Source organism: Narcine bancroftii, chromosome 6 (genome assembly GCF_036971445.1).
Source record: "Narcine bancroftii isolate sNarBan1 chromosome 6, sNarBan1.hap1, whole genome shotgun sequence".
Classification (NCBI taxonomy): domain Eukaryota; kingdom Metazoa; phylum Chordata; class Chondrichthyes; order Torpediniformes; family Narcinidae; genus Narcine; species Narcine bancroftii.
The window spans coordinates 208,905,627-208,921,759 of NC_091474.1; the positions used below are offsets into that span (position 1 = coordinate 208,905,627).

At 38.5% G+C, this 16,133-nt stretch overlaps 1 protein-coding gene across 3 annotated transcripts in view; it reads left to right on the top strand.

Moving 5' to 3' along the window:
* LOC138737014 (gap junction beta-7 protein-like) overlaps nt 1–16,133 on the top strand; it is a 245,019-nt gene that overhangs the window by 54,022 nt on the left and 174,864 nt on the right. For 2 of the 3 annotated variants that reach the window (XM_069887376.1, XM_069887378.1), the window contains 5 exons: nt 400–599; nt 3,550–3,640; nt 6,023–6,263; nt 7,299–7,368; nt 9,688–9,766. In XM_069887376.1, the coding sequence (XP_069743477.1) occupies nt 400–599; nt 3,550–3,640; nt 6,023–6,263; nt 7,299–7,368; nt 9,688–9,766 (681 nt within the window). The remainder of the gene's footprint in view (nt 1–399; nt 600–3,549; nt 3,641–6,022; nt 6,264–7,298; nt 7,369–9,687; nt 9,767–16,133) is intronic. The other variant, XM_069887377.1, reaches the window with a different exon arrangement.

Here is a 16,133-nt window from a genome sequence, read left to right on the forward strand (position 1 = left end):
GAAAAATTGGGGAAAAAAGTTAAATGTAATGACTTTTATGATTCTACACTGAAGTTGCTGATGTGATTACAGAACTCTACGCTGATTTCTATCATCTGTTGCACACCAATTGTTCATTGGTGGATGCCATATGTGGTAGTCCGTTTGAATTGGGGAAACTGCTAATTACCAAAAAAATCTCCCCACCTCTAACCTGATATTTATTATGTACTAATTGAATCTACATAATGATATTGACTTTTCATTGTTATGTCGTTAATAATTATGTGCTCAAGATAGTTCCTCATGTCAGTTTTGGGGTAATGTATTGAAAAATGTAGCCACGTTTTGACTGAGTCACAGGGTGGAACTGCGATGTTATTTGAGGTTCAACAATTCATGCGTTGTTTTATTTCTAAGTAGGGCCTTTACCGAGGATCATTCAGAACTACAAATTACTCTTGGCCTGTCGTCCATGTATCTTCAGACACCTGAGAAGTGCATTAATTTTGATTTGCCAGCAGGGGTCAGAGTTGCTCCTTCCTCCTGCCGCAGTCTCCAGTATGTTGAAGGGGATGGGTTACACATGAGGCTGCAAGTTCTGACTGATGGATCTAAAGGTGACTGCAATCTTGTGTTTTGGCTAAATTAAATATGTTCAAGATGATCAAATAGTTTCATCTTTACAAAGGGCACAATTTGCAGAAGATCATTTTTGCATTCTTGGGTTCAGTCTTTTTGAAAGTGCTTTTTTAACTTGTTGAACACTGGTCTGCAATTTGATTATGGCTACATCTTGTGTGCAGTTGGTTCATTCTTGAAAGGGTAAAGATCAATCAAATTAAAAAAGACTTTCAGCCACCAGGCAAACTCTTTCAGATTTGCCTCATTCTTTTCGAAGCCATGCGATCATGAATGTCCAAGTTTTAAGAGTCAACAAAAAAAATGGTGATTCACCTTTTAAATTTGTACTGGTATTGTGTGATGCAGGATGAACTTGGGCTTAGTGATTCCCGGGGACTGAAATCATTCTCCCTGTCCAGAGTTGCATTTAATAGTAAACCATTGATTTTTAGACTCCTGTATCCCAATGGCTTCCCAAAGGGAAAGTCGAACATCAATTTTGTATTTCCCAAATGCATAGGGCCAATTTGAACTGGATTTGACTCCTCTTGACCTAGAACCTCCTGACAGGCTTTCATATGAAGCAAATTAAAGAACTATTAAGACCAGCACAGTTAATTCATGAAAAGTTTTATTTAAAAAAAACCCAACCGGCACAAAGATCTAGTTGAAAATATTAAAATTAAAATAAATTAAAAAAAAAAGTAAGGATTTAACTGGGTCAATGGGAAGTCACTGGAAGGAATTCAGAGGGGTAGGATCTACTGGATTTGGAAAGGCAAGGACAGATTAGGGACTGGCTTTGTGCATGGCTTTGAGGTGAGTGAATGTTTGAAGAAAGGGTGGTGGATGATGTCTACTTTAGCAAAGCTTTTGACAAGATCCCACATGGTAGGCTGTTCTGGAAGGTCAAATCACTTGGAGTCAATGAATGGTAGTGGAAGATTATTAATTCAGATTGGAGCCTGTGACTGGCAGTGATCTAGCTTCAGTGACTAGCCTCAGATTGGAGCCTGTGACTGGCAGTGATCTAGCCTCAGCGACTAGCCTCAGGTTGGAGCCTGTGACTGGCAGTGATTTAGCCTCGGTGACTAGCCTCAGATTGGAGTCTGTGACTGGCAGTGATCCACCAGTAGTGCTGGTCCACTGTTGTTTGTCATCTGTATTAAACACTGGACGACAATATGGTTAACAAGTTTGTGGATGACAGTAAAACTATCAGTAGACAGTGGAGACGGTTACCTGAGATTACAAGAGGATCTAGAGGACCTGGGAAAGTGGGCCAAGCAATGTCAAATGGAATTTTATTTGGGAAAATGTGAGGTGTTGGTCTTTGTAGGTGAAAGCAGAGCAGGATTGGCAACGTAAATGGTAGCATGCAGAGTGGGGCAGAAATACTTGGGTGTACACATGAGTCCATTGAGAACAATGGTGGAAAATTGCAGAGTTCGAGGAAAAGGTTTAAGTGAAAGTAGTGCAAGGGCCACATCTATTCAGTGGTCAGACTACTGTGGGAAGAAAGTGTCATTGCGTCTGTTGGTGAGTGTTTTCAAGCTTGTGCACCTTCTGCCTGATGGAAAGGAGAAGAGAGGGTGACTGAGTTGGGGACTGCCCATTAATATGTTGGTTGCTTTCCTGAGGCAGTGGGGAGCGTAGATGGAATTGAAAGAGGAGAGTTTAGTTGGCGGGACTGCTGAGTTTCATGTGCAACTTTCAGTAATATCTTGGGTAGTGTAGTTTCTCTTTGTTGCATCCAAACAGGCACCTTCTGAGGTGCCTCTGTTTTCTTAAAAAAAACTGGGGACTTGCAGATTTGTTTAGGGTTCTCTGGAAGTAGCACTTTCTTGGCCTTTGTGTCGATGTGATTGGACCAGGACTAATTGCTGGTGATAGTTGGACCAGGTCTAAAATCTAACATCCTAACTGGTTTCCTGTTTATAACCACTTGATTATGCAGAATTTTTTATATCCTCAATTGCTTCGTTCGTGGAGGATGGGGTTCTGGTTTCAGGCTTGCCTGCTGTGGGAGATTTAGTTTATTGAAGAGCCTGTCAGGATGAAGTAATTTACTGGCTCAATGGTGTCTACCCTCGACTGCTCATTAATGGCTAAGAGACAAATCATGCAAATTTTCAGTCCAGCTGACAGCCAGACCAGTGATGAGAGAATTTGTAAAATTGGAACAAGATGCATTGTTGCCAAGAGAGTGATTAGAGATGATGTGAGAGCAGGTCATTTGTACCAGTTGTGTAATCTGCTTTCCTTTGAACTTGTCTTCCTGGATACTTATAATAGTTGATGAGGGGCCTTTGTCCTGCCTGTTTCTAATTTGAGCATAGTTAATTCATGCCTTTGGCAGTTGTGAATTATGTAGTCAGTTTATTTAGGAATGGTAAATGTATACAACTTGGTTTATCAGCAACCAGAATGTTTATTATAACTTTACAGATCCTTTGCTTGAAGCAAACTTGTCAGTTGTCGTTGTAGAAAATAAGCAGTTCAGTCAGGAACTCTGTCAAGTCAGTAAAGGGGCTGAGTGCAAGGGGAAGGTCTTGCAGCTGTGATGTTACACTGATTGATGGGCACCTCAGTGTTAATACAAAATGTCATGAGGCATCATGGGGAACAAAAAATGCATGAAATTTTTCAGGAGTGGGAAATTCTCTGAGGACAACATTGGGTGTGATTCAGAAAGGAGGAACAAGATGCAACCTTGAGCTTTTATTTGTACATCTCATAGAATCTGTGTCTCAAATTGTTTTTTAAGTTGCATGTTACGATAAACATCTGAATTATGAAAATTATCCTTGATTAGATTAGATCTCGGAGAACATTGTTGGAAACTTTCAAATTTGCACATTACTCTTGAATTCTATTGTATAATAAAAATGGGAAGAATTCAATGCAAGCACTTGTCAATAGTAAAAATATTTCCTGTTTCTTTAGAACTGGTTCCAAGTATGATTCGGACATTGAAAGCCCAGGCACTCTACGTCTTTCGGTGCCAGAGCTGCGGGCAATCCCTACTTCGGACCCAGTAAGGCAAATGATTGATTTCTCTTTCATGAGTGGCAGTAAAAGTTATTTTGTGATCGAAGTGGCATAAGACAAGTTGTTTGTTCAGAATTGGCAGTCATGTCAGGCATTAGGCTTCACCTTAACAAGGTCACGAGTTGTTATCCAACTCTGGACAGAAGAATCTAGGCTGTCCCTCAGATTTAAAACGGAGGGCATCCTGCATGGCTGGTGAGACCAAGTCTTCAGAAGGAACACCAGGTTGAGACCCTTTTCCCTTCAAAGGAGTCCTAACAATGCAAACCTCTTTACCAAATCGAGCAGGTGAGTTCTGCTGATGATCTGGCCAATATATTTATTCCCGAATCAATTTTTTAAATTAAAGAAAAATTTAGACCTCCAGCACGGTAACAGGCCCTTCTGGCCCATGAGCCCCGTGCTTCCTAAATGCACCAATTAACCTACACCCCTGGTACATTTTGAAGAGTCAGAGGAAACCGGAGCACCCAGAGGAAACCACGCAGACACGGGAATTATGTAAAAACTCCTTACAGACTGCACCAGATATGAATCCAGGTCGCTGGTGGCTATAACTGTGCTGCCCCAAACCAATTGGACATTTTAAAACTTTACTATTTGTGGGATCTTCTTGTGTGCAAATTGGCTGTTATGTTTCCTCTCCCATACAACAGTGATTCTCACATCTCATGATCTTGAACATTTTGTAGATGAGATTTCCCTTTTGTAGCTTGGAGACTTTTTTAAAAAAAGAGCAGAGTATCTCAAACAAGATGCACTTATCATAATATTGCCAATTATATAAAGAAAAGAGCTCTATCTGCATTCTTTCAATGGAGACAACATTTAATTTGTGCTCATTTATTGGAGGTATTTGGTCCTTGAATCTCCAATTAGTCCTTTTCCTTGATGGTTTCATAGTCTGAGGTTTGTCTGAATCTCTGTTGTGACCTTTGCTGAACAAGCCACAGACAAGATGAAAGTTACCCTCGTGATTAAAGTACTTGGAAGCATGGGTGGGTGGAGTTCTGCTGTCACTGCTCGCCTACCGCAATGCCTATGCATGGTTGAAGCTCAGTGATTGGATGGTGAGGAAGGTTTATGGCATGCTCGCCTCCAGTCAGGACATTATGTCCAGGAGCAGGGAGGTTGTGATGCACCCTTATTAGTCACTCAGCTATAGAAAATGTATCATTAAGCTGGAAAGACTTGTTTTTTTGTGGTGGGGGGGGTTTAGGGTGGGGCAGAAGAGGGTCCTTCATTATAAGGAGAGACTGGAAAGGTTTGGGACTTTTCTCTTTGGAGTGTAGAAGTGTAAGGGGGAGAACTTGATAGAGGTTTATAATATGTTGGGCATAAATAAAGTTCATAGTTTTGGCATTTTACTTGGGGAAAATGAGTCTAAAACTAGAGGGGATAGATTTAAGATGAGGGCAAAGATTTCAGAGAAACACTGTTTTCACACACAGGGTGGTGGTGGGTATATGGAATGAGTTGCCAGAGGAAATGGTGAGTGCAATTGTAGTCCAAAAGACATTTGGAAAAGTACAGGATAGACAAGGTTTAGAGGCATAAGGGCAGAACATGGGCTACTGGGACAAATTTGGTTGGCAGGGATATGTTGGTCTGAAACGTTTGTATCCATGCCACAGAAATCTTTGACTTGGTAACCTTTGACAAAGACCCGGGTGGCATGATGCTGAGGCTCTGTGTCCCGGCAGGAAGCTAGACTCTGGGTGGAACTTTGCTCTGTGGCAAAGCTGTCGTGGAATTCAATATATTTAAAAAAATTTTAAAATCTAAATGCTCTCACTAGTTGCTGTGAAATATACTTAATCTGTTATGGAAAAGTACAGCAAAAGTCTTAAAATCTGGACTGTTTTGGGATTGGGTCAACTTGGATTTTCTGAATTCTCAGGCAGTACTTTTAAAATTAAAATTCAAGGAGAATTAAAGAAGAAATGAACATGTATATTTTAATACTTCATTAAAATATTTCAAAAGAAATATAAAGTTAATATGACACAAATAAGCATAAACATTTTTCACTAATAAAAGGGCATGTAGTGTTTAAGTTGATTAAAAATGAATATGGTAAAAAGAAAAAAAAGTATCCAGATGAATTTAATTGTGATAAGATTACTTGTATTCAGTGTGGTTGCCGCTGTGCATCTGTGGCGCTTACACATGAATGCACACAAGGCCACTAAATTTAAAAAGTTTGAGAGTCTGGATTCTTGGGTGGTCCAGATTTCTGGCATCCGGAGTTTTGGACTTTTACTGTACCTTGAATCAAGCTCATTTTAATTGTGAGTTATCATGCTTATTCTTCGATTTGAGCTCCTGAGCTGAGCATGTGTTAATACAAGGGATGCTTTGCACTTAGCATATTTCGCCGAGTTCTACCATTGCCTGATGGAAACTGGAACGACTTAGTGGATCACTGGTGCTGCCATCCCAATCCGTTTGCCCGGGATTTTCAGCCAAAGTTGGATGATTGCTTATTGGGGGATACCTTCCTGTTGGTGAATGTGGCAAATGTTGATCAAACAGCTGTGCGTGAAGAAGAGGAGGGTTGGTTAGAGATTGAGCAGGCTATGGATGGCGCCAAGGACGATCTGGTGAAGGTAGGGGCCATTCATTGGTTAAACCTCATTGAATGAAGTTGCCTTGTACAGTACTTTCCTTTTCATTCATGGCTGTTTCTTCCCATTGAAAGGAAAGGGCTCACAGGGCTGATTTCCTGGTCTGACCTCAGAAATCATAGGGCAGTTTGCTACCTTTTGAGCTCTCCAGGGAGCCAGTGGTGGAGGTGGACAGCAGCTGTCTCCACACCATTGAACAATGAGCAGCTCTCCTACCTGTGTTTGGTTCTGTTAAGTTGGTAAAAATTGGTGGATCCTCATGGAATTGCTACCCTTTGAGCAGGAGAATTGCTTTGCTCTACAGAAATAGGATGTAGAGATTTTCCTTGTGTGCAGTTTCCCGATCAGATTGGGAAGATAACCCTGACTCCTCTAACTTGGTCTTTTGAGTTTAAGGGAGTCCACAAATGATCTCTCATCTCTGACTACTCCCTTCATTTGTAACTTTTCAAATATATTCTCGCTTTTTAATAATACTTGTCAAATGAGTGTCTCCAGTATTCCTTGGGAGTCCCAAGGTGCCAGTCCAGCACCTCAAGTCCTGAGGGTGTTAGATTATTGGAGCTTTCTCATATGGTTTTATATTTCATATGGTTATTAATAATATTTTTGGGTTGGTAGTAATTATCCTAATAATCTGTCCGGGAGCTATTCAGCATTCTATTGAGACAACCAATTAATGTGAAAGCTGCATGTCATCTTTCCCCACGGAGACCCCTCAGTATGTTCCTGCTGGCCCTAGCTGTCTGGATGCAGCTTGAGCTTGGTGCAATTTTTGATTGGTTTGCAGGAAGTCTCTTCCTTCCCCAAGGCGGGAAATGTGCCAGCTTTGTCTAATTTTCCATCTTTAATAGCCTGCTGACAAAACTCCCCTGCTAAAGCACTGTCTTGAGGTGGGGAAGAGGGTGGGTTTGCATTGAAATGACAAGTGCATCACCGCTGCAACATCTCTGCTGATTATGGCGGAAGACTGCAGTGCATTCCAGGTACTCATTTTGTTCACTTGTGTTCTTGCAGGTGCCAAAAGAAAAGAAAATAGCAGTTTGTACTCGCTGCAGCAAGATGCTTGGAGATAAGACCTCTTCAGGTACAATGTGCACAAATTCCTTTGCCTTACTCAATCACGGTAGCTTGATGCCATTGCCATCTTCTACGTTCCCTCTAATTTCACCTTGCTGCCCTATTTTCTCCTTCTGTTGCTGTTTCCTGTTTCACTCTTTCTCTCCATCTCGGTACATCTTCATGAACCTCTTTCTCTTGCTCTCCCTTTGGTTTTTTTTTGTCTTCTCACCCTGCGGGGTGTCAACCTCTCCAAGGATCTGTCATGGAGCCTCTACACCGATGGCTATATTTTGTGAGGAGATTCGATAGGTCTCTGAAGACTCTCAAAAACTACAGATGTTCTATGAAGAGGATTCTGGCTGGTGGAATCACTCCCTGGTATGGAGGAGCCAACTCTCAGAATGGGGAAAAAGCTCTTGAGATTTGTTAACTCAACATGTGACATCATGGACACTCGTCTTCACTCCATCGAAGATGTCTACAAGCCCGTGTCTTACGAAAGCAGCCTCTATCCACAAGGACCCCTACCACCCAGGCCATGCACTCTTCATTCTGCTACAAATGCCTGAAGATGAGCACTCAGTGGTACAAGGACAGCTTCCTCTTTGCAATCAGATTTCTGAATGAACCATACACTGCAACACTACCTCACTTTGACTTTTTCTTGTAAATATTTATAATAAAATATATTGAGTTTAACAAAAACTCTTTACATAAGGTTTACTAATGATAAGATAAATCAAATCATATACATAATGCAAATCATTTGTAAATTAGAAGCATAGCCATAATTATTACATAACTTATTTCGGTCAGGACATCAAATTCTATAATTGCAATAATTAAGCAAAATTAAATCTTAACTCTCATTCAGTCAAATAATACATGTAAAATTATCTTTATATTATACTTTTCTGATGTGATCATATTATTCTGTGATATGAGCACTATTTATTTCAAAATGTGGTTTAGATAAAATTTTGTGACGTTTTTGACAATAAATTCTGATTCTGGGATTGCCGTTGTCTGCTGAAGCTTCAATGGCCTTGCTTCCTGCCGTAGAATCTGGCTGTGCACTGACACCTTGCATTGTGCTTCCTTTGGTCACACCATGACCACCCGCTGACTCGGTGGGGCCCTCTGTCAGATGGGATTGATTATGTGACCGGTGAAAGAAAGGCCTACTCTTGGACTCCTCTCAGTACAGAGCAACTTGGGATTTGGTGTTGGACCAAGATTTGCAATTTGGGGAACATGAGGTGCTGAAGGTCGGAAGCAAAAACAGAAAAAGGTGGAAATGCTCCGCTGGATGGGCAGCAACTGTAGAATTAATGTTTCTGGCTGAGGATCCATTGGAACTCTGGCAGAGAGATAAACAAATTATTTTTAATTTGTAGGGATAAGTGGCAGGGAATAGACCAGAGGAAGCGAATATTATATATGATGAGTGCAGGTGAAGTGCATTTTGGCCACATTTATAGATGATTATGTGTCTTTGCTTGTGCCACTTTTTTGCTGAATAGCAGGTATGAATGGGGAAAGAAAAGTTCAGTAAATAAGACCAATTTGCAGTAGAAATTACCAATAGAAATTTGGTATTAAATCTGGATGGTTACAGCATTTGGGACTTGGGTATCCAAAAGATATCCTGATCACATGTGGCTGGAGAATCTAGAATTGAGGTTGTTGTTGCTGGATAAAGGGCTCGCCATTTAAAATGACATTTTTTGCACCTGAAATTTTCTGATGCAAAGTCCCTAGGGTCTCTGGTTTCCTCCCACCATTCAGAACTTACCAGTGATTTGTAGGTCAATTGGGTGGCACAGTCTCATGGTCTGTTACTGTGCTGTATGTCTAAATTTAAATAAATTTGAACTTTAAAAAAAAGTCATTTGAATGTCTCCACACAGTGGCTGTGATTGATAAATGGTAGGACACAAGGAGGAATCAAGAGGAGATGAAAATTGGGCAGGAAGGAAGCAATTGTTTGATCATGATGTTCAATGCTTGTCATTTTGACTGGCATTCTACCTCCATTTCTTGTTGTTATGAGTTGGAACAATGAATGGGGATCATATGGCATTGGAATAAATTAAGTTTATTTTGTAATTTGCCCTTTTGCAGTCACAGGGTTTCATCCTGTTTTTATTAGCAGAAATTTTGAGCACTGATTAATTTTGACCTTGTAAAAATAAGAGTAATGGCAATGCAAAGGTGTGCGTAAATGCAATTATAATGTGAGCGTGCATGGTGGTTTAATGACTCTGTCTTTTACTGTGTTAAGGCAGCAGTTTTTGATCAAATTCTAATATCTGACAGATGTTTGTAATCTGTTTTCTCACAGAAACGATTAAATTTTATATCACGGAGTTAGTGGTGGAGCCTCTGATCGACAGGACTATGGAAAGACAAATGAATGAAAGGTAATATTTCTTTATACAAATGCACCTAGGATTGGAGCACAATGCAGCAATAGGGTTCCCATCTGTGGATCTGTCCTATCTGTTGGTATCCCTGAAGGTCACTCTGCTGATCTGATGTTGCCCTCACTTTCTCATTAGCCCTACTGCGGGTTTTTCTCATCATCACTTTCTATTCACCAAGTGTGATGATCTGTCTTCCCTGTTCACTCACTGATATTTGTGTTTCCCACGTCCATCTGATCTCTTTCCATCTCTTGGGTTCTCTTCTTTGTCCTTGTGACTCTGTAACTGATTAAACAGACGGGTAAATGCTGGAGGAACTCAGCAGGTCTCCTGGCATCCACAGGAGATGAAGATTTATTACCAATGTTATGGGCCTCAGCTTTTTTGGATTTATTATTTGAATTTATTACAATTAGTGTCTGCAAACTTTCATGTTTCACTGTAACTATGTGCCCTTGTCGCACCCTTCCTTGGGTCAGATTGTGCCGTCAATTCTACGACCTCGCAACCCTTCTACTATAATAGAAATGGCTTGCTCTGGTTTGTGATCTGTTATTCACTCTGCCTGAGAATTGCCCCGTTTACTCCATCTCTTGCCTGCAATGCTTCTCATCGTCATCCCTTCTTCACGGCTAACAATTTGCTTTAGACCAAAAGAGGTAGGAGCAGAGTGAATCCAGAAAGTCAGCTGATGCTGTGATCGTTGTAACTACTCTAACAGGCTAGAGAAGCTCAGCAGGTCACACAGCCTCCATAGGAGGTCAAGGTTTTCACTGATGTTTCAGGCCTGAGTCTGAGACAAGGTATGAGCAAAAAGCAGGCAGGGGGCTGAATAAAAAGGAGGGGAGACACAGGCCAACAGGCAAGAGGCAACAGGCATGAACAGGAGGGCAGGAGAGAAAAGCTGAGAATTGGTTAGGGGGAGGGGGTAAATCTGTGAATGCAGAGCTGAAGGAAAGGATCCAGAGGGATAGGGAAGGCGGGAGAGGCAAAGCATGAGGTGCAGGAGGCATAGGGATAAAGAATGTGAGATGGGAGGGGAAAGGGTGCTCAGACGAAATGTGAGGTGTTCTTCCTCCATTTTGCGGGTGGTCTCAGTTTGGGAGTGCGTGAAACCATGGGTAGATGTATCAGCGTGGGAATGGGGCCGGAATTGAAATTTATTGCCACTGGGCGATTTTTTTTTTTTTTTTTTTTTCCCGCTATGACAGCAGTCAGAGCAAAGATGGTCAATGAAGTGATCTCCCAGTTTATGTTTAGATTCTCTGATATAAGGGAGCCAGGAGAAGATTTCTGTGGATTCACAAATGAAATGGTGTTGCACTTGGAAGGACTGTTTGGAGCCTAGAAAGGTGGTGATAAGAGAAGAATTTAGCCATTCACCCCATCAAGACTGCTCCGCCATTCAAATATTGCTGATCTATTTTTCCTGACAGCACCATTTTCCTGCATTCATCCCATAACCCTTTGGCGGCCTTGACAATGTGATGCTGATTTAGTTAATTTTCACGAGTGATGAAGAGAGGTGATGGAAAGATGGAGCACAAGATTCGATTGGTCTGTGAAGGATAATATAGGGCCAGTATTAATGAGGCTCGTGGAAAAGGTTAGTGGAGCATGAAGGCCAGGTTTAACAAAATGGCAGGTGCATCATCAGGTTTTAGGAGGATTAAGAGTTTAATCTTGCTGGATTGAAGTAATGCGATCGGATTTTACCCATTTAATGTTCAGGTAATAATCACAATTTGACTATCAGTATAAGGATGAACCCCCATGTACCTTGATGATTCTCTCCTCTCTGTATCTGAGGATGATGTATGTGCTACCTTCCAGAGAGTGTATCTGAAGAAAGTATCCAGTCCGGATGGAGTACCTGGCTGACCATCAAAAATTTGTGCTGATCAACTTCCCAATGTATTCACGGATATCTTCAACATCTCACTCTGGCAGACGGTGATCCCCACCTGCTTCAAACAGGCCTCAATCGGAGGAGTCACGTGATGGAGTACCAGCCCTCGAAAAAAAAGTAAAGAAAAAACAAAGCCCCAGACATAAAAATCAGAACAAATTAAAAAAAAAAGGTGTGGAGAAAATGGCACCTAAGAAAGAAAAGCCAAAATCAACGGGAAGAAAAGAAAGACACCGGAAGAGAAAGGTGAAGGCCTTGCCTGCACGAAAAAGCAGGGATCCACCATGGAAGGAGGAGCTCACTCCCCAAGGGTAGTGGAGACCCCGCAGGGTCGTGACCCACTAACCGCAGGACCAAAAAGATGGCTCATGGAGCCAAACGGGGGCGCAACTGCGCACGACAAAGACAACACCGACGGGAGGGGGGACGAGCTGTGGAATGAAACTCCACAGCACAAACAGCTGAGAGATGCCCGACAGCAGGTCTCCCAGCTGGAAGATAAAGAAAACAACGGGAAAGGGGGGGGGGGGTGAGAATGAAAAAAGAAAATTAGAGACACAACAGATAACAAACCCAGAAGAGGACCAACATCAAGAAACCATGGAAAAAAAAATACCCAACAAACTGAGACAAGCAGCTCATCAAGAAAGTCAGAAGAGACACAGATACAAGGAAGAGAAGTAGAAGACACAAACCCAAGAGCAGACACAGAAGAATGAGAACACCAAGCTCTGCACAGAGGAATAGGAGGTAAAATGAATGGACAGTACAAAAATAAAATTTTTTAAGAACAAATGAAAACATTAAGAGAATGGCTGACACTAGAATTTAGTGAAATGAAAAGAAAAATGAAAAGTACAGAAGAAAAAGTGAGTAGAATAGAGCTGGTCATAACAGATGTAGGGAAAAGATTAGAAAATGTGGAAGAACCTGTAATGGCGGTAGATATGGAAGTGAACGACTTAAAAATAAAATTGGAAGAAAGTGATTTATATATATATATATATATATATATATATTTATATATATTTATATATATATATATATATATATATATATATATATATTTATATATATATTTATATTTATATATATATTTATATATATATTTATATATATATTTATATATATATATATATTTATATATATATATATTTATATATATATATATTTATATATATATATATTTATATATATATATATATATATTTATATATATATATATTTATATATATATATATTTATATATATATATATATTTATATATATATATTTATATATATATATTTATATATATATATTTATATATATATATATATATTTATATATTTATATATATATATTTATATATATATATATATATATATATTTATATATATATATATATATATTTATATTTATTTATATATATATATATTTATATATATATATATTTATATATATATATATTTATATATATATATATTTATATATATATATATTTATATATATATATATTTATATATATATATATTTATATATATATATATTTATATATATATATATTTATATATATATATATTTATATATATATATATTTATATATATATATATTTATATATATATATATTTATATATATATATATTTATATATATATATATTTATATATATATATATTTATATATATATATATTTATATATATATAAACACAAGAGTTGTTAGCTCAGAAGATGGATATAATGGAAAACTATAATAGGTGAAACAATATAAAGATAGTGGGCCTTAAGGAAGATGAAGGCAAAGATATGAAAGAATTTGTAAAAGAATGGATCCCAAAAGTCCTGGGAATGCCAGAAATGTAGGAAGGAATGGAAATAGAAAGGGCACACAGAACATTAGCCCCGAAACCACAGTCACAACAAAAACCAAGATCTGTTTTAGTAAAATTCCTGAGACATACGACAAGAGAAAATATATTGGAGAAGGCAATGAATAAAATGAGAGAAGACAAAAAACCACTGGAATAAAAGGTCAAATTTTTTTTTTCTACCCAGACACAAGTTTTGAGCTCCTGAAGAAGAGGAAGGGGTTTAATGCAGCAAAATCGATCCTATGGAAGAAAGGCTATAAATTTATGTTAAGATATCCAGCGGTGCTTAAAATAGTTATCCCAGAGCAGCAAAACAGACTGTTCTTGGATCCGGAGAAAGCACGAGAATTTGCAGAACGCCTGCAAGACAGAAAGAGAGATGAAGAGATGTAACAAGAACAAAGAATGATGACAAACTACATATAAAGAAATAAAAATAATGTATAAGTAAGAACTAAAGGAGGGAAGTAAGGGAGAAGGGGAAAAAAAGTGAGAGTTTAAAAAAAAACACCTAAAAAGAAAGAGAAGAAATGAGGGGGAGCTTTGTTGTAATGGAAGATGAGTCTTTTCTGGAGGGGGTTGGGTGGGAGAGAATAACAGTCACTGCGAAATCAGTTGATGCAAACTGGTTCGCAATCCAAATGGAGAGGGGAGTTGTGGTTGCCCAGCAAGAGACAAGGGGCGACTCAGAGAGGGTGGGGGAACACTTGGGGTTAAGGGAATTTTAGATGTGGGAATATTTTGTTTTAGAAGTGTTGTCATACAGTGCGTTCAGAAAAAGAAAACTGAGAAATGGAAATGGGGAAAAAGGGAAAGGTGGTGATGGAAAAAGTGGAACTGAAGTGTAAACAGAGTATGAGATAGCCATGTTGAACTATATGACTGTAAATATTAACGGAATATATAACCAAATCAAAAGGAAGCGGCTATTAAATTTACTGAAAAAATAGATAGAGCATTCGTGCAGGAAAAGCATCTAACTGAAGTGGAACACAATGAATTAAGGAGAGACTGGGTAGGGCACGTAACGACAGCATCATTTAACTCAAAAGCCAGAGGTATAGCTATATTAATCAATAAAAATGTACCGATCAAAATAGAGAAGGAAATAATAGATCCAGCAGGGAGGTATGTAATGATAAAGTGTCAGATATGTTCAGAATTTTGGAATTTGGTCAATATATATGCATCCAATGAAGAGGATCAAAAGTTTATGCAAGATATCATTTTGAAGATTGTAGATATGCAGGGGAATATATTGATAGGAAGGGACTTTAACCTTAATTTGGATAAAACTGGACAAAAGACTAGCGGAAAGAACAAAGTAACCAAATTTATGGTTAAATCAATGCAGGAAATGCAACTAGATTGTTATCTGATCACTCACCCCTGTTATTAGCAATAGAACTGGAGGACATCCCACCAAGAACGTATAGATGAAGATTAAACTCCATGCTACTTAAAATACAGGATTTTAGAGAATTTATTGAGCGCCAAATTAAAATGTACTTTGAAATAAATATGGAATCAATGAACGATAAATTTATATTATAGGATGCAATGAAAGCTTTCATCAGAGGGCAGATAATAAGTTATGTAACTAAGATGGACTACAATCAGTAAATAGAACAGCTGGAAAGGGAAATAGTAAGTACAGAAAAAGAACTAGCAACAAGGGAAGATACAGCAAAAAGAAGAGAATTGGCAGACAAAAAAAAATAGGAAACACTACAAACGTATAAGGTGGAGAAGAACATAATGAAGACAAAGCAGAAGTATTATGAGCTAGGAGAAAAAAAACGCACAAAAAAACAGAACAAGCTAAAAGAACGGTATTGGCATCAAGGAAAAAGGACAAACAAATTACATATAACCCAACAGAGATCAATGAAAACTTCAAGGAATTCTACGAGCAATTATACCGAACTGAGAATGAAGGGAAAGAAGACAAAATAGATGAGTTTCTAGTTGAAATTGAACTACGGAAATTGCAAGAAGAGGAGCAAAATAAATTGATAAAACCATTTGAAATAGAGGAAATACAGGATATATTAAAAAAGCTACCGAACAATAAAACGCCTGGAGAGGACGGATTGTTAATTGGATTAAAGCATTATATAAGGGACCATTGGCGAAGGTGACAGTAAATAGATATATATCGAACCAATTTAAATTAAGCAGGTCAACTAGACAGGGATGTCCACTATCTCCCTCACTGTTCGCTTTAGCTATAAAATCCTTGGCAGAACTGATAAGAACAGAAAATAAAATAAAAGGAATAAAAATAAAAGAGAAGGAATATAAAATCAGTCTATTTGCAGATGATGTCATAGTATACTTAACAGAACCAGAATTATCAATAAAAGAATTACATAAGAAAATGAAGGAAATAAATAGATGAATTTCTGACTAAAATTGAACTACCAAAACTACAAGTAGAGAAACAAAATAAATTAACAGAGCCATTTGGAATAGTAGAAATACAAGAGATAATAAAAAAATTACCAAATAATAAGACACCAGGAGAGGATGGATTCCCAATAGAATTGTACAAAACATTTAAAGACTTATTAATTCCGCCCCTCCTGGAAGTAATCAACCAGA